Source organism: Anabrus simplex, chromosome 3 (assembly GCF_040414725.1).
Source record: "Anabrus simplex isolate iqAnaSimp1 chromosome 3, ASM4041472v1, whole genome shotgun sequence".
Taxonomy (NCBI): Eukaryota; Metazoa; Arthropoda; class Insecta; order Orthoptera; family Tettigoniidae; genus Anabrus; species Anabrus simplex.
The window spans coordinates 396,388,827-396,403,151 of NC_090267.1; the positions used below are offsets into that span (position 1 = coordinate 396,388,827).

The 14,325-nt window shown below is 37.1% G+C and overlaps 1 protein-coding gene across 2 annotated transcripts in view; it reads right to left on the minus strand.

The window, feature by feature from the left end:
* The window catches only part of LOC136866424 (vitellogenin-4), a 252,654-nt gene that overhangs the window by 133,569 nt on the left and 104,760 nt on the right, over positions 1-14,325 (minus strand). For both annotated transcript variants that reach the window (XM_068226732.1, XM_068226731.1), the window contains exon 8: positions 13,901-14,051. In XM_068226732.1, the coding sequence (XP_068082833.1) occupies positions 13,901-14,051 (151 nt within the window). The remainder of the gene's footprint in view (positions 1-13,900; positions 14,052-14,325) is intronic.

Here is a 14,325-nt window from a genome sequence, read left to right on the forward strand (position 1 = left end):
GGTGCATGGGGATTCCATGCAGAGATGGTCTTTTAAAGGGACCTGTGGTATGAGAGCACTCTGAGGGGTGGGCCCTGGCTGGTTTATGTCTATAGCTGAAAGCGTCAAATGAATGAACCTGTGACAATAAGACAAGGGGAGACAAAAGCATTTCACCCAAAGTTATACTGTAGTATTCACAAGAGAAATCTTAATCTTTTAAAGTTTTAAATACCAGGAGATAGCCGAGTCTTAAGGATAGATAATTAATTAATTAGTTGTAGGTGGCAGGAACCCCTTCCCCCTTAAAATAAAGTATGTAGGGTTTCTTCCTTAGCGACCTACCATTACGGCAGAAGATCCATGGTTTGAATCCCCGGCAAACCAATGTGAAGCTACGCCTGGGTTTGTTTACCTGACCAGAAATGTGCACCCAGCAAGTGCTTTGATGTTTGTTTTGTTTTATCGTATATGTGGTGTACATTGTTCTTGTGATGTGTTTTGTTTGTTTGTTTGTTTGTTTGTTTGTTTGTTTGTTTGTTTGTTTGTTTGTTTGTTTGTTTGTTTGTTTGTTTGTTTGTTTGTTTGTTTGTTTGTTTGTTTGTTTGTTTGTTTGTTTTGTGCCTCGTCATTGCATAGGATCTTGGGTTTGTTATTCAGCAACCTAAGAATTTTATCTACCAGTTTGATTTAAGTGGGTTTTTAAAAATTATTGTTCTTACGGTGTTAATTAGAGGATAACATTAACCACTCAAATAGCTTCATTTTTTTGCTTGTGTATAACTTTTGTTCCCGGTGTCAATGGATTCGCAAATGCATTCAAAGTTACAATATTTTACTAATGGGAAATGTTCTTGTCTGAAAAATATCCTGAAATCATCTTGTGATTGGAATTTAACACCAGAGGGTCATATACTCCGAGACATGGCCCTAATGACTAAACGTAAAATATATGTAAATGTTTAAAAAAAAAATTGTTTTCTCATTTCACTTTTCACCAACACCATTAAAAGTTTAGTGAATTTTGAAGAATTTAATTTGTGGTACAAAAGAGCATCCTTAAATTTCCTCTGCCCTCTTTTATGCCTGTAAGTTAGATATTAGTTTCCTAGACTCAAATTGAATGCGACCTGGGAAGCTGGATGATTATAACATGGCACAGAGAGGTGTGCGTTTGAACCTTGCACATGCAATGGGGCTTTGCCACATATTATTTCAAGGGTCCATTTGGCTTTAGATAACGAGGTGGCACACAAATAGTGAAATGTGGATGTATCATAGATCCCATTGGCAGACCACATCAGCAACGAGAAGGCACTATGTCATGGCTAGAAATCATGTGAAGTCTTAATCCCTAAACCCCTACAAAATACAGGAAAGCACCTTATTAGAACTGAAGGAAGGAGATCATCGGAGTTTATAAAAAAGATAGGAGGTAACAGATAAGGTTCAGGTTTAGCATCTGATAATTTTATGTTGAGAGATTTATCATCAAGAGAGGTTTAATGTCACCACTGAAGAGGTAATTATGGATATGTATTGATCATCGAGATTCAAAAACTATGTTCCTGTAGGTATCAGTTTATGCTCATCATTATCATGCTGATCCATCCATCTGATATTCATACCATTTTAGTTTTACTTCACACTATTCCATCAAAATCACCTACCAGATATAGCAAAGATTATAAAGTTTTACTATGATCCATTCAGAGTGTTTCAGCTTCCGAGGGACAAATGAGAACCTACTACCAATGCCCGATACTATGGCAGATGGAGGAGAGAAAACGACTTTCTATATTACCACCATACATATACTCTGGCTTAGGATGCCTGAACAGTGGCCCTGCACTTCTGAATGACTTCAATAATTTGAAATTAAATTTTCTGCACTAGCTGTAGTTTTGTTGGCAAGGAGCATATGCTAAAACACTAACTAAATATGCAGTAGTATTAGGAAGATGAAAGTAAAGTTTACAATGAATGTGCAGAATTATGTAATTAATAAGAATTCTACCATTCTAAACTGTTATTGAGTAAATTGTTTCTACCCATCTAATCTGTGCTGCATAATTTGATTATGGTTATAGTAATGACTGCCAGTCTTACAGTCTAGGGTTAGCCTCTTACCCAGAGGCCCCAAGTTTGATTCCTGACCAGGTCAGGGATTTTTACCGGGATTTGAGGGCTGGTTCGAGGCCCACTCAGTCTACGTCATTACAATTGCGGAGCTATCTGACGGTGAGATAGCGGTCCTGGTCTAGAAAACAAAAAACATCTGAGGGGATTTGCTGTGCCGACCAAATGACACTTCGTAATCTGCGGGCCTTCTGGCTGAGCAACTGTGGTTCGGTAGGCCAAGGTTCTTTGGGTCTGTTGTGCCATGGTGTTTGGTTCGGTTGATAGTAATGTCTATATTATAGAACTAGCTGATGTACCAGTGCTTCACTATGGAATTCTACATTGTATACGGAATTCTATTGTACACATTGTGAGCAAGATTGTATTAAATAGCATAGCTCTTAATGCTACCCTAGAAACGCAACGGGGAATTCACTAAACATATTTTTTCATATGAAGACTGAGTTAGGGAATTTTCACTGTAATGGTAGACTCGCTTGCATACCATCAGTCACAATCAGGTTGGGGAGTTATCATTATAATGGGAGACACTCACTCTCCACCTGCCTTTTTACATCTTCAGAAAGACTGTCCTAGTGGTTTTCCCAACTGAAATAAACATACATCACAATGACGCCATGATTAAAAGCAATGCTTTCATATGAAATGCTCGATTAAATGAAACACCACACATTTTCTCACTTTTAACGAACAGGACTACACTGCTGATCTAACAGTCCAAAGTTCCAGAGTTGGAATGACCAAGCCGCAGACAGCCGTGATTCATGAACACTCTTCGTCCTTTTTCGGCGGGGAGAGGGTTGAATAGTGGAGACTCCCAGGGAAAAAACTATGCCCTGTTACTAATCTGTTTCCTAGGAGTATCCCATGAGTCGTAAAATATCAATTCACTACACTGGAGGCAGAAAAATCTATCTGACTTGGAAACAAATTTTTCCTCCAAGCCAGAGGAGAAACCCCCTCTTCAATGATAATTTGGAATAAAATAAATGTACAATTTAAGAAAAGTGAAGAGGAAGAAGCATTTATTTAGAAACGGATCTTTTCAGGGTTGAATTTTGAGTTATTTAGTGAATTGTGGTGCTATAATTTGGAATAGGCCTAAATTGTTATTCTAGACCAGGTACTACTACTACTACTACTACTACTACTACTACTACTACTACTACTACTACTACTACGTGTGCACACTGCTCATTCAAAACAGCGCGTCAGAGTAGGGATCGAATAACTGGAATACTATGAAGAACCAGTGTGTTACGTACCAGCCGTAACAGAAAAGTATGAACCAGAGGAATGGCATGCTAAAGAAGAAAGTTTTCTAACTCCCTGGCTATTTCCCGCCAACAATCCGTCAGGCTATTATACTTGGTATGCAGCAGTAATCCCTTTATCGGAGTTGAGAGGCAGCATAAGAGACAAATAACATCGCAACAGTGGTCAATGTAATGTTATTGTTGATCAATGTTGTGCGTTTTCGGTATTGTAAGCCTTCACATTTAGTTTTCTTCCGACTCTGAAATGCCACTCATCATAGTCGGTACAGTAAAACTGAATAAAACATAAATTATCGGAAATTGTATTCTCTGTAACTTTTGTTATGTAGTACTTTTCGATAGGACCAAAAACATAGGTATTTAAAAATTAAATTTTAGGCGCCTTCCCCTAAACTACAATTTTATCCAGGGTGAATAAAATTGTTTATAGCTTAGACTGTAGTTTCTTATTCCCCAACTCTATATACCGATTTTCATTAAATTCTGTTAACCCATTTTCTCGTGGCTCGGCGTCGATATGGACTTAGCAACAAAAATACAAATTCATGAATATCTGTGTTATCATAGCTGGTACGGTAAAAATGTACAGGACATAAATGGTCGGAAATTTAATTCTTAACTTTAGTTATGTAGTATTTATCGATACAATCACTAATAATATAAATATTTGAGAATTAAATTTTAGGCCTTCCCGTAAACTACCATTTCATTCAGCATGAATAAAATTATTTATAGCCTAGACTGTAGTAGCTCTTTCTCCAACTTTGTATACCAGTTTTCAATGAGATAGGACCACTAATGACGTAAATATTTAAGAATTAAATTCTAGTCCTTCCCCTAAACTACCATTTCACTCAATGTGAATACAATTATTTATAGCCTAGATTGTAGCAACTTATTCCCCAACTTTGCATACCAATTTTTATTAAGATAGGACCACTAATAACATAAATATTTGAAAATTAAATCTTAGGCCTTGCCCTAAACTACCATTTCTGTCAGCGTGAATACAATTATAGCTTAGATTGTATTAACTTATTCCTCGACTTTGCATACCAATTTTCATTAAATTATCTTTAGCCGTTTTCTAGTGATGCGTGTACAGACAGACAGACAGACAGACAGACAGACAGACAGACAGACAGACAGACAGACAGACAGACAGACAGACAGACAGACAGACAGACAGACATTACTGAAAAGTAACAAGTGCATTTCCTTGTTACTGTGGACATGAGCGATACAGAAATACCATTCTTTTCAAATTCTGAACAGAGTACAGACAAAACTCTTATTTTATATATAGAGATAGATAGATAGATAGATAGATAGATAGATAGATAGATAGATAGATAGATAGATAGATAGATAGATAGATAGATAGATAGATAGATAGATAGATAGATACTGTATAAGTTATTTAATGCAATGAACTTCTGATCTTAAAAACAAAATAAGAATGAACTAAAGTCACCCTTTAGGAATTGCATAAGTAAAGTAGTGAGCTATAAATCTGAAAAATACCTGGCTTAATGTATTTTTTTTATTCAGAATCAAAGCATTTCATACTCATAGAAATATCAAACAGTTCTCCTTATGAATGAGTATCCTTTTATTTCAGGAGATGGTTTTTAGTATTTTTCCCTTCAATGATGAACATGAATTCATGGAACACAGAAAGATGACAACTCAGAAACATGCATAATCTGCCATATATTTATAAAAATATTTTACTTGCTTTTGGGTTTCAGAACTTTAAAAACCAATAGTATTAGAAAGAAATACAGTAGACACTTGATATTTTGGGATATATTAGACCAGTGCACCACACAGATTATCGAAAAAGGAAAAAAAGCGGATTACTGGAAACTACTAATAATAATACAATTAAACAGCAAAAGCTATGACTGTACTGTACAAAATACTGTACACTATTATACAGTAAAGCAGACGCAATGAAAGTGTCAGACATACAGTAATACTGTATTTTATATTAAAATACGTAAAACTACAATAAAGAAAATTTTAATTAAGCTTACAGTACAGTACTGTATTGTTCTATATTGATAGCCTACATTATTCCATTGAGTTGAAGGCATAAAATAATTTTCTATTTTCTTAGTTTTTTCACTTTAAATGATATTTTCAATACCCATTTATTCCTGAAGTCACTTCAACACTAGAATGTCACTAGCGGAGACCCCATTTTCTTCTGTCCAGGTAATGGATGTAGTAAAGGAATTAATGGCGGCATTATGAAGAATTGTTTGGAAAGCTGGTGTTACTTCCCCTCTCCCACTCCCCTCTTTATCTTCTTTCAATGTGGTCACATCTTCTATTATGTCATTGTCTGTAATAAACTGGTTGTTTTCCTATTCGTCACTTGCTTACTTGCAAAGCTTTTAGTCTGTGTTTCTGTTTCTTATGTAATTTTCTAACTGATAGTAAAAACAGTTCATGTAACCATTCAGTGAACATACACTTAGTCATCCACCCTTTGCTATGGCTTTTGTAATCAACAGGAAGTTTAACATTCATAAAGGCAGAAGGTTTGTTTTGTCTTAACAATCACTAGCATGTTCACTAGCTTACGTCGTCTATTGTCGAAATGTTATGAGCTGCATTCATGAGCTTTTCGTCAAATGCATCACACAGCTGATTTAAGTCACTTTTGTTGATATCAACAATGGCTGTTTAATTTCACTCCTTTTTGTACTGTTCTAACTATTCAACATTAGGCCACAAATTTTCCCACGAACAAACAATCACTTTTTCATTGAAAAATGAAATGGTGTATGGCTTTTAGTGCCGGGAGTGTCCGAGGACATGTTCGGCTTGCCAGGTGCAGGTCTTTTATTTTACGGCCGTAGGTGACGTGCGTGTCGTGATGAGGATGAAATGATGATGAAGACGACACATACACCCAGCCTCCGTGCCAGTAAAATTAACCAATGTCAGTTAAAATTCTCAACCCTGTCGGGAATTGAACCCGGGAACCTGTGACCAAAGGCCAGTATGCTAACCATTTAGCCATGCAACTGTTGAAGTTTACCTATGCATTAGCAAGTGAATAAAACACGCCTTTCAGGTTAATTTCTTCTAAGGATTTAATCGCACTGTAATCTTTAGACAAAACCGTGTACAGAAGGCACATTTTGTTCTGCATTTTCTTTGCCTGTATGGCATTCTGGTCCATAGGCTACAAGAGAGGCATTACGTTGCACGGGAGGAATATAACTCGAATAAAACTGTCTGTGGAATTCAAATCCTCTTCATCAGGGTGACCAGGGCAGTAGTCCAAAATATGGTAAGCAAAGCTTTTAGTGAATACCAGTTGTCCAAAATAAGCAAAGCTTTTAGTCTGTGTTTCTGTTTCTTATGTAATTTTCTAACTGATAGTAAAAACAGTTCATGTAACCATTCAGTGAACATACACTTAGTCATCCACCCTTTGCTATGGTTTTTGTAATCAACAGGAAGTTTAACATTCATAAAGGCCGAAAGTTTGTTTTGTCTTAACAATCACTAGCATGTTCATCTTATTTGTACCAATTGCATTTGAACAATGCATAAATGTGACCCTATCTTTACCTAGTTTTCATCCAGGAGCACTAGATTCAGCAGAGTGAACATACATTTTTTTTGTTTTGTTTTGTTTTTTAGTTGGTAAAAACCACCAAAACAAACAACTCCCATCTGCACTGTATACTTGTCAGGAGTTAGAGCCAGTTCTTGAATCACTTTTTGAAACTTTTCTTTGCATAGTTCCATCAAGTTAACATCACATGACAGCTTTTCACCCATCGTCTCAACAGTTGTATACCAAAACGTCTTTTAAATCTTTCCAACCAGCCCTCATTGGCCTGAAAGTCATCTTTAGTCATAATTTTATGGTAGAAAATCTAGCTTTTTCCTTGAGGATACCTCCAGAAATAGGGTTATGCCTGCTACATTCTTGCAAAAATTAAAAAGTGAGAAATATCTATCACAATACAAATGATGTACGGTCTACCATATGCGGAGACAAACTTAAGAGGAAACATCTCATTAAAAACCATGACCCCTATAATATAGAAAAGGAATTTTCCCTAAATAATGACGCAGTCAGGCACTCAAGGGATGGTGTCAGTACTGAAGTCTGGAGAGAAGCAGAGAAGCGGTCAGGTGGAAGTTGTGTTCTATTTTATAAGCTGCAAGGGGATCTCCTGCCCAATTATCCAAACTTCACAAAAAATGACCTTGCCCTTGCAATAATGATACTGGTTCAAAAGGAAATTATAATGAAATATGGGTCAGATTGTATTTACATTGGTAGGAAATATGGGTCTGAAAAGATTATATGGGGCAGGAATTCTCTTGTACTCGTTTCATTTCAAACAAAAGTGATAGAAGTGTTCTAGAGATATTTTTTATTAAAATTAAAGAGAAAGTTGGGAGCACACATTCCAAAGTGTTTATGTGAAACATGGCAGATGCTTACAATAATGCATGGCAAAGAACCATGGCTGAATATGACATGCACCTTTTATGTATGTGCCACATTTTAAGGGCTTGGAACAAGAACATGATTAAAATCAAGAACTCCAAGAAATGAAAAGTTATATCAGGCACTTTCAGAACTCTTCTCCAGAAAACAAATGTAAATGCTTTTCATCTTATGCTGGAGAAAGTTCAACAAAGGTTCCATAAAGTTTCCACTATCTTCCTAAGTCCCATTTTGATTATCCTTTTCAATAGCTTCAGGGTATGTAACAACAGCATTATGCCTCTGTCTGTCTGTCTGTCTGTCTGTCTGTCTGTCTGTCTGTCTGTCTGTCTGTCTGTCTGTTTTTTGAACAGTTGAAGTGATTCCTTTTCTCTAATGTTCTGGGAGTCTGTTTCTTGAGAGCACTCTATATAGCTGATTTAAGCCTGATTCCTTTATCATATCTGAGGTCAGATCATCAAAGCCCAGGGACTTCCCATTTTGCATACTTGTTACTATTGTTTTGACTTCAATCCATGTTAATAGGGGTTGGTCCTCCTGGACTTCATCTATTTTACAGTTGTTAGTGGTGTTGTCTCCATCTCCATTTACCAACATACTGAAGTACCTTGTCATTTCATCTTGGATTCCTTCTTCTGTTCTTACCAAACTACCATCATTTGTTTCCAATGCATGGATGTTTCCATATCCCTTTTTTTTTTTTACCTTTTACTGCTTTATACGGCCGTTATCTAATTCCTTGACAGTCTTCCTCTATCCTCATAGTAAAGTCATCCCAGCACTTTTCTTTTACTTCTTGGATTAGTTGTTTTACAGCTAACTTCTTGTAGTTAAAATTCAGTTTTCTACAGAAAAAGGCCATATGCATTTTTTTTGTTACTCCAGGACATTTGGCTTTTATGTATTAAGCTGGCATTCCAGAGCATCCACCAGTCAAATACATTTCAGCTGGGTATTTGGTTAGTTCTTGGTAGGTCTTGTTATTCCAGACTGGACACCAGGGTGTACTGCTTAAAAATTACACATCAACGAAGGGTATGAACAGAAGTCAGTGACAACACCAACTATCAGCCAGTCAGTGAGATGTACATTCTACTAGTAAAACAGTATTTCTCATAGCAAGATGGTGTGCAGCTGCAAGCTCCAACACAGATTCGCCCTGACTATTCCTTATGCTGTAGCCCAAGTCACTGTGAATACTGCTATAGATTTTAGCAACTTTTCATACATATCTATTTAGATACCCATATTTAATATTTTAATTCACTATTAAGATATTTTGCCCAAATGCATATCTTACTCCTCCAAAAATTCTTGCTTTTCTGAATATGGACAGTTGATCTGTGGTGCATGTACTGTAACAACATTGATACAGAGTTGACCCTTTAATGTCAGTTTAATTGGCAAAAGACCTAAAGGCAGACCAAGGAAATGGTGGATCTGTCAAGTAAAGCAGGACCTGGAAGGAAGAGGAATGGCACCAAGCTGAGAAGGAAGAAATGTACCTGGATAGACAAAGATGGAGAACACTTGTGTACCGCATTTGGGTGACTGGAGATTGTTAAAGGATGATGATGATGAACTGTATTATACAGTATCCATTATGTTATCATTGAGGTATTGGTCGATGGCTATTCTAGTCCCATTTCTTATGCTGTATTTCCCGTTGTAGATCAATTTATAACTTTTCCAACATTATGTGCTCTTGCATCTTTCCATTTTGTTTCTTGGGCACAGCAGACATTAATCTTAAATTTGCTTAAGACCTCACAATACTCCTCACGGTGTCCTGCCATCATCCATCATTCCAAGTTGCTATTCAAAGTACCGGGTGAGTTGGCCGCGTGGTTAGAAATGCACAGCTGTGAGTTTGCAACCGGGAGTTAGTGGGTTCAAACCCCATGGTTGTTAGCCCTGAAGATGGTTTTCAGTGGTTTCCATATATTCACACCAGGCAAATGCTAGGGCTGTACTTTAATACAGGGCACGGCTGCTTCCTTCCCACCCCTAGGCCTTTCCTATTCCATCGTCACCATAAGACCTACCTGTGTCGGTGCGACGTAAAAAAGAAAGCTATTCAAAGTTTTGGGGGTGTTTCAAAATCCCCTTCCCTTGATATTTCTGATATTTGTTGCTTGCAGGGGATGCTCTAGCATTTCTTTTGTCCTAGCCTAATTTTGCAGTCCTTTTGTTTCATGCCTTATGAGTAGTATAAAAATATGGCTTTATATTGTAATGAGTTGGCAGGGTAGTAGGTAAATAAATATTCAACTGGTAGCTTCTAAACTATGATTTATTAATTCTAGTAACAAGTACACAGTACACTCATCAGTGTTCTCTCTTATTCTCTCTGTTCACACAAAGTAGCACTACAGTCTAATACTTACAGGCTAAACAGTACATCACACAGTTCACGTGCACATGCACTCAATCACTTGTACCCTGGGGCAGTTCACTGTGCACTGTATTCAAATAGTGGCTGCACACTTCACAGTCCGCACACACAAGAACACAATCTTACATGCTCACACAAGATAGTTTTTTGTTCTTCAAGATCCCACACTGCACAGCTCCACTGTTTCACCTTCGCCGTCAGTCCATGCTGTAGCACGCTAATCCGACAGTCATGGCAGTTTACACACTCCACAGCACTGTCTTCAGCTGCACTTTCCCATCACGATCACTGGAAGTCACTCAGCCCCTGACCTCAAACTTTGCAATTGTCTGCTCCCTTTATATAAGGAGACCAAACGTTCCAGAATGGTTCGGTAGCTGGATACAGGTAGAAAACTCTCGAAGCAGAAGGCTCCAGTTTGGTGCTCTTGTAATTTCAATCTTATGCTGCTGCTATGAGGGGAGGGAGCTGGTCTTGACTAGATTTGTCCATGAATGGTGGGGTCGAAGAGCAAGCGGGCAGGCCATAGTGGATGAAGTCACGAGCCCGCCCAAAAGTCACCATATTGGCATGGCAGATGCTAAAACCATTACAATATTTTACAGCAAACTGCCACTTGATGTCAAGGCCATAATCTTCATGGAAGACCTGGCCCTTAACTGTAAGTGGTTCATCTGCTGCCAACTCTTCTGCAATCTCTGACCTGAGCCTGCAGCACTGCCAGTGACCTTGCCTCTATAGATGTTGATGCAGCCCACTGGATTCCAGTAGCATTTCCTCCACTGAGAGACCATCGTCTCACCTAAGGAGGCTCATCCACCTGAAGCCGTTGGTCCTCTTAAGACATAAAGTTGTTACATCACCCAACACTTGGAGAACCAAACAGTTATAACATAAATAGAGTAGAAAAGTCCATTTGGCACTCCATGTGTAATGTATACGTTTGTATGTATGTACCTATGCTTATTTCTCATATTTTGGCCGAAGATGACGGTAAATAGCATTGAAACTAGTTCCAAGTAAACATGTTGTAACTTAACCATTATAACATTTATTTGTATTGAAAAGGTGGATCCTTCAAGTTACCTATCTTACGTTCTCAGTTCAATACGGATATAAAATGAAATTCTTAAATTTAAATGTCATATGATGTTGGGATGTAAAAGATCTCTGGTGATGCATTTAATGTTTACCCAACAAAATTAATTAAAACTCAGCCAAAGTTCACCCAACAGAGATCCACTTCTCTGCCATCTAGTAGAGTGAAATAGAACATCAAAACTGACATGCAGGTACAGTATAGCTCTATACTTCACACAGTTGATCAGAGCATTGCTTATTGCTTGCATTGATGATTATCCTCTATTCACTTCACAGCACAGAAATATCATCATCATCATCATCATCATCATCATCATCATCATCATCATCATCATCATCATCATCATCATCATCATCATCATCTGGAGCAGTTTCCAACCACAGGCTGGATCTGCTTGGAACATAAGCCTCTCCATCGTTTTCTGTCCATCCACCACTCCTCTTCTCTCACTGTCGTCCAGTTCCCTCCTCGCAATCCTCTCTCTTAACATGTCCATATCACTGCAGCCTTAATTTTTCTCTCTTTTCCTGTAGGGATACCTCACTTACCATTTCCCGAACTCTCTCATTTCTTACTCTGTCCATTCTTGTTAACTCTTTCCAGTCTAACTGCGAGCTGAGCTCGCAGTGGCCAAAATTATGCTCAGGCCGTGCTGCGGGCATAGCCCGTAGCAAGGTTTGACAAGTCATTAAAAATCGAGAACGAGCTATGCACGCATTCTGATGGTTACATCATGTTTCTTCATGTATTAGTTACAAGAGTATTTAAGCAGATGGCAGTATTATATGTATAAGTCAGAGAATTTACGATATTTTCGATCAACATGCATCAGTAGATGTTGTCACTCAGTGAGCTCTAAGACATGGCTTCTCGCGGCAAACATGTGCTTGACGAAAGCGATATTTTCAATATTTTATATGTTATAAGTTTATGCACAAATGAACATATTATTGACATATGAATTCGAAACAACTTTTTACATTTCATTATGATTGGAGTTCGCTTTACGGCCTAGCGCATGTTCCCGCGTATTTCAAATTTGCGTGAATACGTGAGATTGTCTACATATTAGTAAAGTTGTCTGTTTAGAAGACTGTATTTTCTCTTTCTCAGAAGTCTTTTGTGGTAAATGGAACAATATTTTTACATTTGAGTAACTTTTGACAAAATTTATCAATTAAAATAAAATTTCATAAGAGCTCCCATTTTCATTGTTGTAATTATTACTATTATCATTGAAAAATTATTATTTTTATATCATACTCATTATTGCTGTTGTTTTTTAATTGCAATGCACATTTTATATTAGCAAAATAGGGTAAATATAACAGTATTTCAGAAAACTGTACTTGCTTATTTATCCGTCAGACCCTTTTTCCATTCACAAAACATGGTATAATATATAAACAATTTTAAAATCTCAAGTGATAGTTGACATAATACAAACAGAGTTTTTCAAAACTAGATGCTAAAACAAGCACAAAGAAAAAAGAATCATGTAAATATCTCCTACAGGTACAGAGATATAGTGTTTTAAATATCCTTAAAAATGCCCAGTCCAGAACGTTTGCTGGGGATATTAAGGCCCAGACTGGAATGGGTTAAACCTACTCGAGACCTTTGAAACTTCATTTCCATTCCTTGTATTCTACTTTTATCCCTCTCCTTCATCACCCACGTTTCTGGTCCATATGTCAAAATTGACATAAAATACATCTTGTAGATAATTCATTTATGTCTAGTGGTACATCCCTGTTCCATATCAATCCTCCCACACTCTTAAAGAATCCATGTGCACGCCTTCCTCTTTCACTGATTTCCATCCTGTTTCCTCCATTTTGTTCAATTACACTTTCCAGGTATTTAAAGAAATATCACTGATATTATATTTTCACTATTTTTTAAGCAACATTCAGTGTGTATTGGCAGCTAAAAGTTTGAATGCATGCTTTTATTAGTAAATATTGCACATGAAAACAATGAGTTTACCACTCTCTCACGATTTTAGGCATCACTGCTATTGTATGTTGGTGAAAGTGGTTGCGACCTTCTCTCCAGACTAGTACTGTAAACACGAATCACTACATGACAAAATAATTTGTTGTCAACTAAATTTCCAAATAACAGCATTATCATTAACTGAACCTGCAACTACAAATACTCACAAATGTATAAAGCATTTCTATAACGATGTAAAGAATGCATTTGATTAACAGGAGCATATCACTCTGATGGGAGCTACTGAAAATCAAGGCCAAAGCAGCTTAACACTGAACTCTTTAACATTGTCAACCTGTCATTTTCATTATTAATTTTGAGAAGCTGCTGTGTGCATCATTCAGTGCAAGGTGAGATCCAGTCTTCATGAATAATACAAACTAAGTCTATCTAATAACCAAATGTAAAAGTTTCTTCTCTTCTTTTAGGTCATACAAAATCAGAGGGCTGCATTCTACTTGGCTATAGAAATAATAAAAAATTAAAAGTCTGTATTTCTTCTAATAAAGAAGTTACTATACCTGAAAATAAGTCAACATATTGGCGGATATATCTGTCGAGTGTAGCAGGTTGACAAGGCTGCCGGCAAGTCTTATGAACCAGGATAGAGAAACTGAGAACAGCAGCTGATTTCACATCTGGATGAACATTGTCTCCAAGAGAAAGAAGTGTCTGAAATAGCACGACAAAATCAACTAGAAACATTCTGCACATATTCAGGTTTTCTCTTGTTTGAGACAGGTAGAGAAAGAAAGGTAGGGCAAGCACTAAAATACATACATATTTTTCAGAGAATATGTAACAAGAAATTAACAGTTAATAGAACCTGTGGCTCTTAAATCAAGTGAATTTATTTAAAAGGTCATTTATTCATCCACTATTTTAAATATTACTTTTCATATGCGTATGTTAAACGTAAAATGTCACACTTGCTGCCTGAGCCGTG